This window comes from Capricornis sumatraensis, chromosome 19 (genome assembly GCF_032405125.1).
Source record: "Capricornis sumatraensis isolate serow.1 chromosome 19, serow.2, whole genome shotgun sequence".
Classification (NCBI taxonomy): Eukaryota; Metazoa; Chordata; class Mammalia; order Artiodactyla; family Bovidae; genus Capricornis; species Capricornis sumatraensis.
The window spans coordinates 47432596-47448111 of NC_091087.1; the positions used below are offsets into that span (position 1 = coordinate 47432596).

The window sequence follows — 15516 nt, forward strand, 5'->3', positions numbered from 1 at the left end:
AAACTTTATCCAGTATTAAAATATTTATGTTTATTAAATAAAGTCCACTTCATAGACCCATAATGGCAACTGAATTTGGAGTGACATAAATTCCTATTGAGTTAAAAAGAAACGGAAAAGTGTGTACACTTTGAAGTCTATTTCTGGATTTATCATTTTCAGGACTCCTTTTGGTCTTAATCATTAACACAATGGGGCTTCCCTGGTGGCTCAGACAGTAATAAATCTGCCTGCAATGCAGGAGACCCAGGTTCAACTACAGGGTCAGGAAGATGGAGAAGGGAATGACTACCCACTCCAGTATTCTTGCCTGGAGAATTCCACGGACAGAGGAGCCTGGTGGGCTACAGCCCATGGGGTCGCAAAGAGTCGGACACAACTGAGTGAGTAACACTTTCACATTTGCAATTTTCACTGCACAGTAAGCTCTTAAGGGAAGGACAGTGTATTAATCACAGTTGTCTTCTGTTAATAGAAAGAAGAACCTGGTACAATGTAAGTAATAAGCAATGCTTGAACAATAATGAATGTTTTCAAGAAATAAATGTATGCAAATAATGGATGAGACATTTCAATAGAGATGTTCAAAATACAGACTGTTGATACAAGCATTAAAAAAAAAATAGTATTACATGCACTGTAACACCGACACGCTTGCTCTACAGAATTTCAATTTTGAGAGAGTACAATTGACTAAGCAATGTTTTTCACTGCAACTGTTCTCTGTACTTGTCTGCCTGCTCCTCATCCCTACTTAGCATATACAACATGTATACAATGTCTATCACAACTCTTCTGCTCTAAAAAGAGGACAGGCGGAAAGCTCAGATATGCACCTGTAGGCTGTTAATATTAGTGGGTGTCAGGAATGCGACAGAGAATGTTGGAGCTTATGGAAAACTGGAGAGGACAGGTTCAGTTTAAAAGTGATGGCTGTGGCTCAAACCCTTCTAATGGCTGCCATGTGACTGCAGAAGCCTTATGTTTTCAGCTTTTTTAGTTTTACAAAAGCAGCAGAAAATCTAGGTGCTTTATGAAATAACTCTATTTCTAAATATCGGTGACTCTGAAAACAATTCTGAAACATTCAGTCAACTGAACTGGGGAATAAATCTGGTAATGGGGAGGAGTTTTAGACCTCTGGATTAGATAAAGACATAAATCACTTTCTATAACTTTTGTATGTGCCAGATTCTTTTCATGGCACTTCATGTAAATTCATCAACTCATTTCAGTCCCATGATCACCAGGTTTTTTAAAGATAAGGAAACTGAACCATAGAAAGATTACATCATCTGCCCAAGATCATACAGCCTGTAAAATGCAGAACCATGAACTCAGGTAGTCTTGTTCTGGGCTTGCTTCCTCTTTTCTTAGTCTCTCCCAGCTCTCATATCCCCTGATTTTATACTAATATAAAAATAGAAAATGTTTTCTGCCCTTCATTTAAGTCATGAAAGAAGAGTTCACAGAAATGAGAATAACAAAGCAACAGTATGTTCTACATGTCAAGTGCATTGTGAAAATATTGTGAACCATTTACCCTTAAACCACAGAAGAGATTTTCAAGCAGTTTGCCTGTGCTCAGAGGATAGCATCAGAGTCAAACATGTGTCCAGAACATTATGACTAGCAGAATATATAGCTTCTATTGTTTAAGTATCACTCAGTTGCCTGCCTACTTTCCTATCCAGCTGCTGTTATGCTTAAAAGATGTAAGCACCACTGTGTGAGACAAAGCCAAGCAAACATTAACTTTTTATTACTGAAGTGTTAAGATCTAGCCTTTTTGATTATCAAAGAACTGGGCAGAATAGTGCCTTATAACAATTTGCCCCTACTGCTATCAAGATGGATCTACCTAATTTAACAAGTGTTCCCTAGGACAAATTCTACGCAAAGGCTCAAGTCAGATGCTATAGGACATACAAAGATTAGTCAGTACCAGTCTCTGTGCCCAATAAGTTTACTACCCAACAGAATTCTGGACACAACATAACTGTTATTAATTTGTGCCCTTTCCTTCTTTAGGTTCTGCCTTACTCTTCAGATTCCAGGTAATATATCACCTTCTCCAAAAGGCCTCCAGACTACCTCATTTCCTGCCCACATCCCTTCCACACTCTTTTACTCTCTGGCACATCGTACTTTCTCATCCAGGGCAATTACTGCAGCCTACAACTTGTCTTACTTACCTGTTTATTAGGTAAACATAACCATCTCCCTTCAGCAGAATATAAGTTCCATGAGTATGGGAACTTGACAATTTTGTTCATCACTGTATCATCAACTTCTGGAAAACTGCCTCACACAGAATAAGTGCCCATATGCATCCAAGTTCAAAGAAAAAATAAACCACTTCCATGGTGGAGATGAAGGGGTCATTCAGAAAAGGAGTTTCCTGAGGAAGAGGTACTGGGTATGGACCCTGAAGGGAGTCTTGCCATGCAATGGCTATCGATGTTAACTATTATTAGCAGCCAAAATTCTGTCTGGGACAATTCAGTCCTCCCTGTCTTTGGACTGACTGGTGCTACTGCTGCTAAGTCATTTCAGTTGTGTCTGACTCTGTGTGACCCCATAGACAGCAGCCCACCAGGCTCCCCCATCCCTGGGATTCTCCAGGCAAGAACACTGGAGTGGGTTGCCATTTCCTTCTCCAGTGCATGAAAGTGAAAAGTGAAAGTGAAGTCGATCAGTCATGCCCAACTTCACGACCCCGTGGACTGCAGCCTACCAGGCTCCTCCATCCATGGGATTTTCCAGGCAAGAGTACTGGAGTGAGTTGCCGTTGCCTTCTCCTTGGAATGACTAGAGGCTTCTTTTATATACTCTGAAGCCTGTTTATCCCACTTGGAAATGATTATCTAACCTCACCCATCATCACTACTAGTGAAACACGACAGTGAATGCTTAGTCTCAGGCTATTTTATGAAGGGAAAAAAAATGATTGACGTCTTTCCACAACACTTAGATGAGTATTTCATCTCAAAAATGGGGAATCTGGGATTTTCCCGAGCAGTTCCTGGGCAACAGGCAAGTATCAGCACCCCTGTGAAATGGAGTTCAGATATGAACACTCTGGTGCCATGCCCTGTAATTCCCTGGGTGGAGGGTACAGTATTTGGTGAATTTTAAATTGTTTGGTGCTATTCTGTTACAATTTTGACTCTATAGGGCTGGAACTGCCTGCCAAGTGTGCAGATAAATGAGTTTGGCTACTCAGTTGGATACCCTAAATATACAGCATAAATAAAATCTAATCAACACCTTTTCAAAACATTGAAAAGGACTGCTACAGGGCAGAAAAAAAGTGTACCCCCTGCTCAGAGGTGATGGATGCTGTTTCACAGTAGAGAATCCACTTTTAATGTTTGAAGCAATTTGTGAAAGCTTTCACACTAATAAAATATATAATCTCTTAAAAATACAAGGTGATCTGGATTTGCTGAGTGCTAAAGCAGTCTTGGAAGTTACATTAACTTTTATATTGCCTCACTCTTTTTAAGTAAACAGAAATGAAGGATAAAGGAATCTAACTATTTTCTTAAGCAATCCATCCTTTCCAGGGAAAGCGCTAGACCTGTTGGAGAGCTGTTACAAATTGCATGCACTGTTTTTCCAAAATGTCAGTTAGTTACAGTCTGTACATCTATGGGTTCCTGGAGGAAAGGGGAAACATAAGACCACCTCTCCATAAGGATAAACTTGAGGGCAGTGTAACCTTAACGTCACATGCTATACATTCACAAAATAAAAATGGAGCATTTCCACTGAGGAAGGAAGTAACTTTGCATGTCAACAAGTGGAGGGCTTTGACTGTCAGATTTCGTCTACATATAGAATGTGAACTGGAAGGTAAGCAGATCATGTGGAAAATTCAAGAATAGCGATTTTAGGGATACGTATTCTCATAGTGGGCTTCTGTAGTGGATCAGAATGTAAAGAATCTGCCTGCAATGCAAGAGAAAGTGAAAGTGAAGTCGCTCAGTCGTGTCTAATTCTTTTCGACCCCATGAACTGTAGCCTATGAGGCTCCTCCACCCATGGGATTTTCCAGGCAAGAATACTGGAGTGGGTTGTCATTTTCTTCCCCAGGGATCGAACCCGGGTCTCCTGCACTGCGTTGCAAGCAACTGCTTTTACCTAGTCTGAGCCACCAGGGAAGTGCAGGAGACTCAGGTTCAATCCCTGGGTCGGAAAGATCCCCTAGAGAAGGATATTTGACCCTGATTGAATTGACAGTGGGCTTGGCCTCAGTTTATGAGTTCATGGGAAAGCTGAATGAAACAATTAGGAAAGATGCTTTCCTATGGATTACTGCCTTGGACACACCAAGGAGAAGCTGGAAAAAGCATGACCTAAACACAGTGCAAAGCTGCAAAGTTGCCTCTCCCTTCAAAAACGGCCCACAAGGATAACTCTACAGTATCTTATAGAAGCTTAGCCTATAACAATCAATGATGAATATAGAGCATGTGTGTATATGTATGTGCACATGTGCTTTTGCAAGAATCAAAGAGTAGATTTTAATGCAACTTAAAACAGAGAAAGAAAAGTATGAGACTTTTTTCTTTACCTACAAAAGAAAAAAAAAAAGAAGCTGACTTTTAAAAGTATAGGAAAGAATTAACTCAGTGAAAATATGTCAGTGTACATAGCTACAGAGAAACAGACACTTCCAAAAACTGGGCTATTTGGGGAAAAGTCCATTTGTTCATAACTTCTGGACTCTGTTGTACCTTGCATCTCACTATATTTATTACCAAAATTGCAATACTCTTATTACTCTTCTTGAGAAGGGAGTGATGACTTCATCTCACCAGACAGAACCAATCTAATGGTTAGAACCAGGTCTTGTGGACCAAGTAAAATGATGTATCTAAATATTTGTGAACACACTGATAAAACATTTTACAAACTGAATTATTTCTAAAGTTTCTAGAAGTTTAATTTATAGTACCAATTTCAATCTTCCATTCTCTTTACTGCTCCTTATTATTTCTTCTATACAAACCTTTATTTTTTTCTTGAGTCAGAACATTTATGAAGATACAGAAACTCTCCAAGTGAAAACGAGCAACCTTTTTTCATAGTACTCAGCTAGGAGCACTGTGGTCACAACTGACAACTATGGCAGGCTGGATGTGACACTAGACAGGCACAGACAGCCACTGAGCAAATGCTTGTCACTGGTAACAGGGTGGGTGTGGGGCGGTTTTGCATCTTAAAGCAGAGAACGATGCTTTGTGTCTTAAGGCACGGCTGTGGAGGAGTGTTAAGGAGGCCAAAGTATCTTTGCAATATGACCGCACGAGTCTTCACTAAAGATTCATCCGTTTAAAAGATCAGTCAGTGAAGGTGGACAAGTGGTAATATGATGTCCCCTTCCTCAGTGGAGCTCATGAAGAACTCTCCAGCTGTGTTCACATTTAGAATTCCACATCTGGAAGTCTATGTGCAGCTGCTACTGCTGCTAAGTCACTTCAGTCGTGTCCGACTCTGTGCGACCCCATAGACGGCAGCCCACTAAGCTCGCCCATCCCTGGGATTCTCCAGGAAAGAACACTGGAGTGGGTTGCCATTTCCTTCTCCAGTGTATGAAAGTGAAAAGTGAAAGTGAAGTCGCTCAGTCGTGTCCAACCCCTAGCGACCCCATGGACTGCAGCCTACCAGGCTCCTCCATCCATGGGATTTTCCAGGCAAGAGTACTGGAGTGGGGTGGCCATTGCCTTCTCCATCTATGTGCAGAGTACGAAATAATAATGTACCTATGGTAAGCTAGACACATTGGATGAAATCAGACAACAGCTGATTAACAGCACATCAAAGTAGGCCTCACACTCTTAATTTTGCTGATGGGCTCCTTCCTGACAAACCTACCACCATACACACTCTTCTGACTCTCAGGAGAAGGGCTGCTTGAGGAATTCTTGGATGTCTTTTCCTCACTGGAAGTATACACTGGAGAATTAGTTTACACAATCATCAAAAGAAATCTCGAAATATCTGGCTAATGTACTACATAGACGTCATGGCACATATTGAAATGGAAAAACGACTTATTCATTCAGATTAATCACCAGGATTCCTGGAACTCCAGAACACAAGTGTAACAAGTAAAGTCTCTACCTCTAGATAGACTTTTGCTTCTTTGGAAAATATCCTGGAAAATATTTGGCCAGAAATTTCACCATAGTTACATTCAGGATTAGAAATAACTTTCCCCCCATTATTTGCTCATTTGAAAGGAATCTATCTTGACTATTCTAAAGCATATCAGGATCATATCCAATTACAGGTAGATAATGTGATACTGGTATGCTTTTTTTTTTTCCTAAGTTATTAATGAACAGAAACAGTAACTGAATGAGTCATCTTGTGGGCAGAGTTTCTACGAAGTATGCAGCGAAGAGTTCCTTTTGGTACAATGCTTGTCTTAATTAAATGGGAGTCAGTAAACTTTATAATAAATAATAGCAGTTTATAGCAAATTATTATTTAGAAAATATGTATCCTCTCATAAAAAGTTACATTGAATATTTTCTAAATTTTATATAAAAAAAACCTAACGTATGTGAAGTGTAAACAGTCAAACATAGAAAAACCTTTTTAAATAAGCAATTTATATTCTAATAATATCTGTAAAGCAGTCTGAATGTTAAGAATTACCAAAAGACTTGTCTAAAAGCATTTAATTTCACACACACATACACAATTCTAGAGCCTCGTAACTTCAAAGCTGTAATAGTAAATGTTTCCTTAAAGACACTTTAAAACATTTAAAATAACTTCAGCAAAGTTCTTAAATTTTTAAAAAATTCCATAAGGCCTACCTAACTTAAAAAAAAAATCAAAAACAATCATGCCATGACTGTATCCTGTCATTACAAAGGACACCGGTGCTTTAAATTCTGTTCCATTTTCTAACTTGACTTCAGCTCACTCATGTAAAGAAAAAACTATTCTTCTGAATCATTTGAAAAGACTATAATATTTAATATGCCTACAATGATTTATTTTCAATAGTATTCCACTTACAGTAAGATAAGGAGTGAAAATATGTTTTCTCTGTTTTAAAATATCAGTATGGGAAAAAGCCATCAAAAACACATGTAAAATTGAAGATATACTTCCACCATTGATTAACAGAGAGAATAGTACATATTCTAAATAACAACCAACAAGCAACTCAATACAGAAAGAGACAGGGAATTCACCACAGGTAAAATACAAATGGCCAATAAATATATGAAAAGCTGTTTCTCTTCTCTAGTAAAGAAATGATATTTATTAATATAAATTATTTTACCTATCCAATTAGTGGATAATTGGATAATTTAAAAATACTGATAAAACTGACTGTTGGGAAGAGTATGAGGAAACAGCCTCTCATACACTGTAGTCAGTGAAGTTATAAATTTAAACTTTTACACCGTTTTGAAGAACTAGTTGGCCACAAAATGCATATATTCTTTAGTCTACTTGGCTTCTAAGGATATAACCTTCTGGAGTCAGTCAACAAACACCTACTGATAAACCTATAATTAAACCTATACATTTACAAATGTGAAAAAAACACAGACAAGGACACTTATTTTAGTATTGTTTTTTAAAGAGGAACCAATCTAATAGATAGAGATTAATTAATATGCATCATTGCAATGTAATACCAGGAGCTTCTACAAAAACTTTTTGTTTGCATTTTGTTTCCCTCGGCAGCTAATCCATGAAGGCCTGGCTGCCTGTAAGCTGTACAACTTGCATAGAAAAGCCAGCTACTCTTCAGTCTTCTTTTACACAATCTGCTCTGAGTTCAGTACAGGAGGGTGAATTGGAAAATGCTTCCTATCCTTGTTTGGCTTTATACCCAAAGGATAATTTGAAGGGAAACATACTACTCCACATTTAAAATTATGTCTGGAAGGCACTGTAGATTACAAAATTTTAATTTATAAGAATGTCGTTGACCTAGCATTTACTCTGGACTTTTCTAAGAAGGGCACATTTTGAACTAGGTTGATTTTTCAAACATGGGAATTTACTATTATTGAAGAAGATCTCTTCATTTTACATCTTATGAATCAAGGTATCTTGACTTCTCAATTTTATTTAACCCAGAACATGTTCTGGTTGTGTTTTCATTAGCGTCCTTTGTTAGAGTTTCCTTAACAAGACCATTTCAGAATGGACAATGATAACAGTATTTGACATTTATAGTCTCATGAAGGAAAATAATAATATGTCAACCCTCAATTCACCAGAAGTACAGAAAAGAAAAATGAAACATTAACAAGTCAACTGGTCAAAACAAGTTATCACAATAAGAGCACTGCTGTATATCCTGCTTTAAGACTTGACTTCTCCCCAGTGTTTAGGTCGTTAATTGCCTAAGATGGATAAAAAGTTAATTTTTTGAGGGGAGTATTTCTCAAAACCTTTATGAAAGAAATGAGCTTCTTCTCCATATATAATTTCTTCTTGGATTGAGACCTTAATACATACAGTTGCATACCATCCTTTTTAAATAGACTGTGATTAGACTATAAATTAAATAGACTGTGATGATACATTAGGAAAAAGCTCCTTTCCTAAAAAGTTGTAGTCATTTTCAGATGGTGGCTGCTCTGTGCCTTACTGTGCCGACCAACACTGGGGGCTATCAGGACCGTGACCTCGCTTGGCATGGCGCCGTGCACCAGTATCAGCATACAGCTCTAACGTGCATGTTTCAGTAAACGCGCTACCAGTGTTCTGTTCTCGTCTGCGTTCTCTACTCTTCTCAGCTGGTCTGCTCAGTTTCGTAGAAAAGACACCAATGTTATGGAATCAAGGAATCTAAGGGCAAAATTTAATCTAATGAACCCTCTACTAGTCTAAAGCCTGCATTGCTCTTTGTCTTACCAGAGACTGTGAAACCTTGAACAATAACATCAGGAAAAGAAAACAACCACCAACACCACCCGTGGGCTTTCTGCAGTTCAACAGGCTGGATTCTGAGCTAAAATTCTGACCCAAGTATCAAAACAGATAACTGCCTGATGTTAACTTAATATTATAATGCTGGTTTACAAAACGATAGTGAAGCACATTTCTAAGTAGAGCTAGTACCTACCTCAAAGCCAGGACTCACAGGAGACTGACACATGAAGTGGTAAAGAGCAAAAAGCAGACAACGGTGCAGAGTAAAGGAAGGAAAAAGATAAGAGAACCATGTTATTAGAATAAAGCAATGCATGTTGCTCAGCAATATTATAAGCGAATAATAGATCAGTCTTCAACAAAAAGCAAAATGGGATACTAATCAGTTTTTGTGGAACAGAAACATCTGGGTTAGAAATTACTTTTCAATATTTAAATGGGACTAGAGACTTTAAGATTGCAAAAACAGAGTCTATAGTTCTGAGCTGGTAGAGGGGAAAAAAAAATCTACTTATCAGTGTCAGTGATGAGAGACAGTTCATTCACCTTGTTGAAAATAAATCAGAGACAGAACGAAGCATTTTGACCTTTAACTGAAAGATGAGATTTTCTTCACAATAATTCATCCTCTCAATGGGAAAAGAAAGGAAAAGGTCATCAAAGTAATCAAATGTGACATAGTTGTTATCTGCCTTCAGGCATGAATAAGCTGATGAATAATCAGTATCAGTCAGTGCTGTACAAACCTGGAAAGTCCAATATAAGCTTAGAGTTTTAATGAGAGAAATATGTCTGTGGTGTATTCTTTGCTCATTTTAGAGTCTTTGATACATAGCATTGCTTTCCTGTCTGATTTCATCCAAGTTTGAAATATAATTCAAAAGTTGAAAGGTTATTAAAATTTTTTTAAGAGGAGAAATATCAATGAAAAAACCATTTTAGTTAAGTAAACAAGTATCTGGTAATTTATGTTGAATACGTTTTTTTTTCATCTCTGTTTCCTCAAGCTTTGGGGGTCACCTCTATTTGATAACTAGAAATCAAATCTAAACTAAAAATAGTTGACTTTCTTAAACAAAAAAATGCATGACTGTGTTTTGAAATCAGGAGTATTTCCAGTATTGAATAAATCATTACACTTTGAGAAAAATCCCAGTGTTTCTTCTCTCAATCCCTAAGTATCCTAAGTTGCAATCTACTGCTAAACCATTTTGTCAGAGACTTTGGGAAGTGATGTACATTCACACTGAGGTTCTGCTAAGATTAACTGTTACTCAGTAATACCTGTGTTAGATTACTGGATTATCACATAGCATGAGCAGAACTCAGGGACAACAATGGCTCATTTGGCCAGATCCAAACATGATTTTCAGAGAAGGCAATGGCACCGCACTCCAGTACTCTTGCCTGAAAAATCCCATGGACGGAGGAGCCTGGTAGGCTGCAGTCCATGGGGTCGCGAAGAGTTGGACACGGCTGAGCGACTTCACTTTCACTTTTCACTTTCATGCACTGGAGAAGGAAATGGCAACCCACTCCAGTGTTCTTGCCTGAAGAATCCCAGGGACGGGGGAGCCTGGTGGCTGCCATCTATGGGGTGGCACAGAGTCGGACACGACTGAAGCGACTTAGCAACAGCAAACATGATTTTGGAGGAGAAATTATATAACTGTTTCAATGTACTTTTACGAAAATTTTCACACAGAGGCAAAACTTTCTCTTTGGGAGAAGTCAATCAAATTTCCTCAGTTTCTAAAATAAGATATGATCCTTGTCATCAACATATCTCATATCCAAAGCACAGGATTTTCTTCCAGTGTAGCTCTGAAATGTCTTTATTCTGGGCTATCATCAGAATTCATTTCTAGCTTAGTGCTGGTTCAGTGCTCACTACTTGAAGATGGCCTAGGCAACATGCATTGAGTTATTCCTTTAAGTTACCATTTTTTAAAGAATATTTTTTCCCATTGGGTCTTTCTGGGTTTTGTGAGAAAAGGGGCTTCCATGTTTGAGTCAGTTTAGGAGCACTGATTTCATTATTGTAAGACTTCTGTGAACCATAACTATGCTCATTGAATACTATAATGTCCAGTACTTGGATGGACAAAGAAGCATTTCCTAATCTTATCTGACTAGGAGAGTGAGTCTTTGGATAATATTTTATAGCACCATTATCTTAAAGAAAAAATTTTGGGAATCACACACCTCTGTATTTTTCCCTTGCTATCAAACTAGAATCACCAGAAATGTCCATAAGTCACCAAGAAAAAGAGAACCACCTGTTCTTTTGGGAGGTGGTTGGAATATTTTACTAGAGCTTTGTTTTTATTTTTGTTTCCTCCTTGAAGGAAGATCATATGAATAACAGTTTTATATCTGTGGTGAAGACTACTATAGAAAATGTTTACTATGTAAATGAATACTATAGGATGTTGTGGCATATTACTTTCATTTAGCACTCAGAGAATTTATGTTTCCTGTGACTGAATAATGCAATTTCTATAACTTTAAATTGATTAACAGGAGTCTCAGAGTTAAATTTAATTATTAATTATTCTGATACAATATTTCATTCTTTTCTCACATGACTTGGGATGAAGAATCGTGATGACTTTGTAACTTTCTATTAGGATACGTACTTGCTATTGTCATTTAAAAATATCTTTACTGAGGTACAATTTTTATGGCATAAAGTACAGAAAATTCTAGGTGTACCTCTTGATGAACATAAAAGCATGGACCTCTCCCCAGATCAAGATACAGAATATTTCCAGCATCCATGGTTCTCTCCTGTTCCCTCTTAGTTTTTATTGATCAGAACTTCAGACACTGGATTCTTAAGCATATAAACTTTATGTCCATTTTTTCCCCTAAATATTATTTTGGAAGATTTATTTATGGTGCTGAAAGAATCAAGAGTTCCTCAATTCTATTGCTGCTGCTGCTGCTGCTGCTGCTGCTGCTGCTTGCTGCTGCTGCTGCTAAGTCTCTTCAGTTGTGTCCGACTCTGTGCAACCCCATAGACGGCAGCCCATCAGGCTCTCCCGTCCCAGGGATTCTCCAGGCAAGAATACTGGAGTGGGTTGCCATTTCCTTCTCCAATGCATGAAAGTGAAAAGTGCCAGGAGCCAGCATGAGGAAAGGGGTCAGACAGAAAAGTAAAAGTGAAGTCGCTCAGTCGCGTCCGACTCTTCGCGACCCCATGGACTGCAGCCTACCGGTCTCCTCCAACCATGGGATTTTGCTATATACTACTATTCCATTGTATGACTCTATCATTATTTACGTGTTTCTAGCTTTTAGCTATGATCAATAAAATTGCTAAAAACATGCTTGTAACAGTAGGATTCACATTGACACCACTCTCCCACCCCACAATATGAAATCATTAGGCATCCATGTAAAAAAATATGAATAAGATTTATAAGAGGAAAAATACAAAACTTTGATGAGTGACATCAAAGAGCTAAATAATAGAGATACCCAAATTCACATTTAGGAAGACAATACTGTCAATTTCTCAGTTATTCTCAACTTCACCAATAAATTCAATGCAACCCCAATCAAACTGCAGCATATTATTTTATGGATATTAAAAAAGTGATTCTACATTTTATATGGAAAGACAAAAGACAGAGTATATCCAACGCCATACTGAAGAGAAGAACAAAGTTAAAGGACCGATACTATTTAACTTCAAGAGTTACTATAAAGTTATAATAATCAAAACAGTGTGGTATAAGAATGACAAGTAGATCAATGAATCAGAATAGTGAGTCCCTGAAAAGGCCCCCATAAATACAGTCAATTCACCTTTGACAAAGGATCAAAGGGAATAAAATGGAGAAAAGATGGTCTCTTAATAAATGGTACTGATGACTCACATATAAACAAACGAACTTAGACACAAACATTATATGAATTAAATTAATTAAATTAAGAAGTGAATTAATTTGCCTATGCCCATACCACCCGGACTATGTCCAGCCTTGTCTGATCTCACAAGCTAAGCAGGGTTGGGCCTGGTTAGTACTTGGATGTGAGAAGTGAATTAATTTAAGTCATTTTAACTACATGAATCATAGACCTAAATGTAAAACACAACACTATAAAAATCACAGAAGATAGCAAGATAGCATAAAAGAAAACCTAGGTGACCTTGGATATGGTGATGCCTTTTAAAACACATAACCAAAGAGACAATCCATGAAAGATAAGCCCAACTTCATTAAAATGAAAAACTTCTGCTCTGCAAAAGACAATGTCAAGAGAATCAGAAGACAAGTCACAGACTAGGATAAAACATTTGCAAAATATTAGGAAAAAACACATCTAATGAAGACAGTTATCCAAAATATACAAAGGATACTTAAAATTCTACAATAAGAAAATAAACAACCCAATTTAAAAATAGGCCAAAGACCTTAATAAACACTTTACCAAAGAAGATATACAGATGGTAAGTAAGCATATGAAAAGAAGTTTCATATTATAATATGTCATCAAGAAAATGCCAGTTAAAACAATGAGAAACCACTACAACACACCTCTCAGAATGCGAAATCCAGAATAATGACACCAAATGCTGGCAAAGATGTACAGCAATAGGAATTCTCATTTATTGCTGGTGGGAATGCAAAATGGCACAACTACCTAGAAGATTGGCAGTTTCTGATAAAACTTACCATATGATCTGGCAAATACACTCTGTGATATTTACCCAAAAGAGCTGAGAAGTTATGTTTACACAAAAACCTATACACGATGCTTATAGTATCCTTACTCATAACTGCCAAAATGTTGAAGCAACCAAGATGTCCTTTGTTAGGTGAATGGATAAATAGGGACAACTGTGGACAGCACAACAATGGAATAATAACTTATTCCACATTAAAATTAAATGAGCTGTCAAGACATGAAAAGACACAAAGAATACTTAAATATGTCCTACTAAGTGAAAGAAGCCAAACTGGAAAGGGGACATACTGTATGATTTCAACTATATGACGTTTTGAAAGAGCCAAAACCACAAAGACAGTGAAAAAAAAATCATTAATTGCAGGGGTTAGGTGGAGGGGAATGAAGGAAGAATAGATAGAGCTAAGAGGACTTTTTAGGGCAGTGAAAATATTCTGTATGATACCATGATGATGAATAAATGTCATTATACATTTGTCCAGATCCACAGAATGTATAATACCATGAATGAACTAAAGCAAACCATGGACTTTGTGTGATTATGATGTATCAATGTATGTTCATCACTATTAGCAAAAATACCACTCTGTTGAGTGATGGTGATAATGTGTGGGAGCTTTGCATGTGTGGGGGCTATGATAACATGTGGGGGTGTATGGGAACTCTCTATGTCATCCTTTTGATTTTGCCATGAACCTAAAGCTGCTTTAAAAAAGTGAAGTCTAAAAAAATTTTTAAATGCTTGCATATCTCTTTCCATGGATGTCTATACACATTTCTGGTAAATATATACCTAGGAGTAAAACTGCTGAGTCACATGATATGTATACATTCAGCTTTAGAAGATAATCACCAACCAGAATGCCAAAGTTGTTAAACGAAATAATATCTCCACTAGTAGTGTATGTGAGTTCCAGTTGTTCAATATCTTCAACAATACTTGTTACTATCAGTTGTTTTCTCCCAATGTTAGGTATTCTGTGCTGTGCTTAGTCAGCTGTGTCTGACTCTTTACAACCCCTTGGATTGTAGACTGCCAGGCTGCTCTGTCCACGGGGATTCTCCAGGCGAGAATACTGGAGAGGGCTGCTGTACCCTCCTTCAGGGGATCTTCTCTACTCAGGAACTGAGCCCAGGTCTCCACACTGCAGGTGGATTCTTTACAGACTCTTTACCAGCTGAGCCACCAGGGAAGCCCATGAATACTGGAGTGGGTAGCCTATTCCTTCTCCAGGGGATCTTCCCAATTCAGGAATCAGACCAGTGTCTCCTGCATTGCAGGTAGATTCTTTATCAGTGAGCTACCAGAGAACCCCTGGTGTAGAGATATTTCATTGTAGATTAACTTTAGACTGTTTGATATTGAATGATGCAAAATATATTTTCAATGCTTATCAGCTGTCTTCTTTTGTAAAGTGCTGTTCAAGTACTTTGCTTATATCTTAAATAAGGTTGTCTGTCTTTTAAAGTTTCACAGATGTTCTTCATACATTTGGATATGAGTCTTTTATAAGATATATATATATACACACACATATTATATATATTGAAAATGTCTTCTTTTATGATTTGCTTTTCCACATTTTTAATGGTATATTTCACTGAAAACAATTTGTTACTTTTAATGGTGCCTTTATCAGTTTTTTCCCTTTGTCTGTGTTTGAGTCCTATTTTTAAAAGTTTCTCATGACTCAAATTATTGTAGATATTCTTCTATGTTATTTCCTAGAAGCTTCTAATCTGCCTATAAGTTATTTTCATTTGGTATAAGGCAAGGCCATGATTCATATTTTCCACATACATATACAGAAATACTTGTTGGAAAAAATCATTTTCTCACAGCAGTGGTATAATTGTCAAAAATTCGTTGGTCTGTACATGCACATAGCTTCTGGA

The 15516-nt window shown here is 37.4% G+C and overlaps 1 protein-coding gene across 2 annotated transcripts in view; it reads right to left on the reverse strand.

Annotated features, from left to right (window-relative positions):
• PRKD1 (protein kinase D1) overlaps positions 1–15516 on the reverse strand; it is a 352100-nt gene that overhangs the window by 62296 nt on the left and 274288 nt on the right. The window contains exon 5 of one of the 2 annotated variants that reach the window (XM_068991081.1): positions 9116–9139. The exons of the other annotated variant lie outside the window; for it this stretch is intronic. Coding sequence (XP_068847182.1) covers positions 9116–9139 — 24 coding nt within the window. The remainder of the gene's footprint in view (positions 1–9115; positions 9140–15516) is intronic. 2 annotated transcript variants of the gene reach the window in all.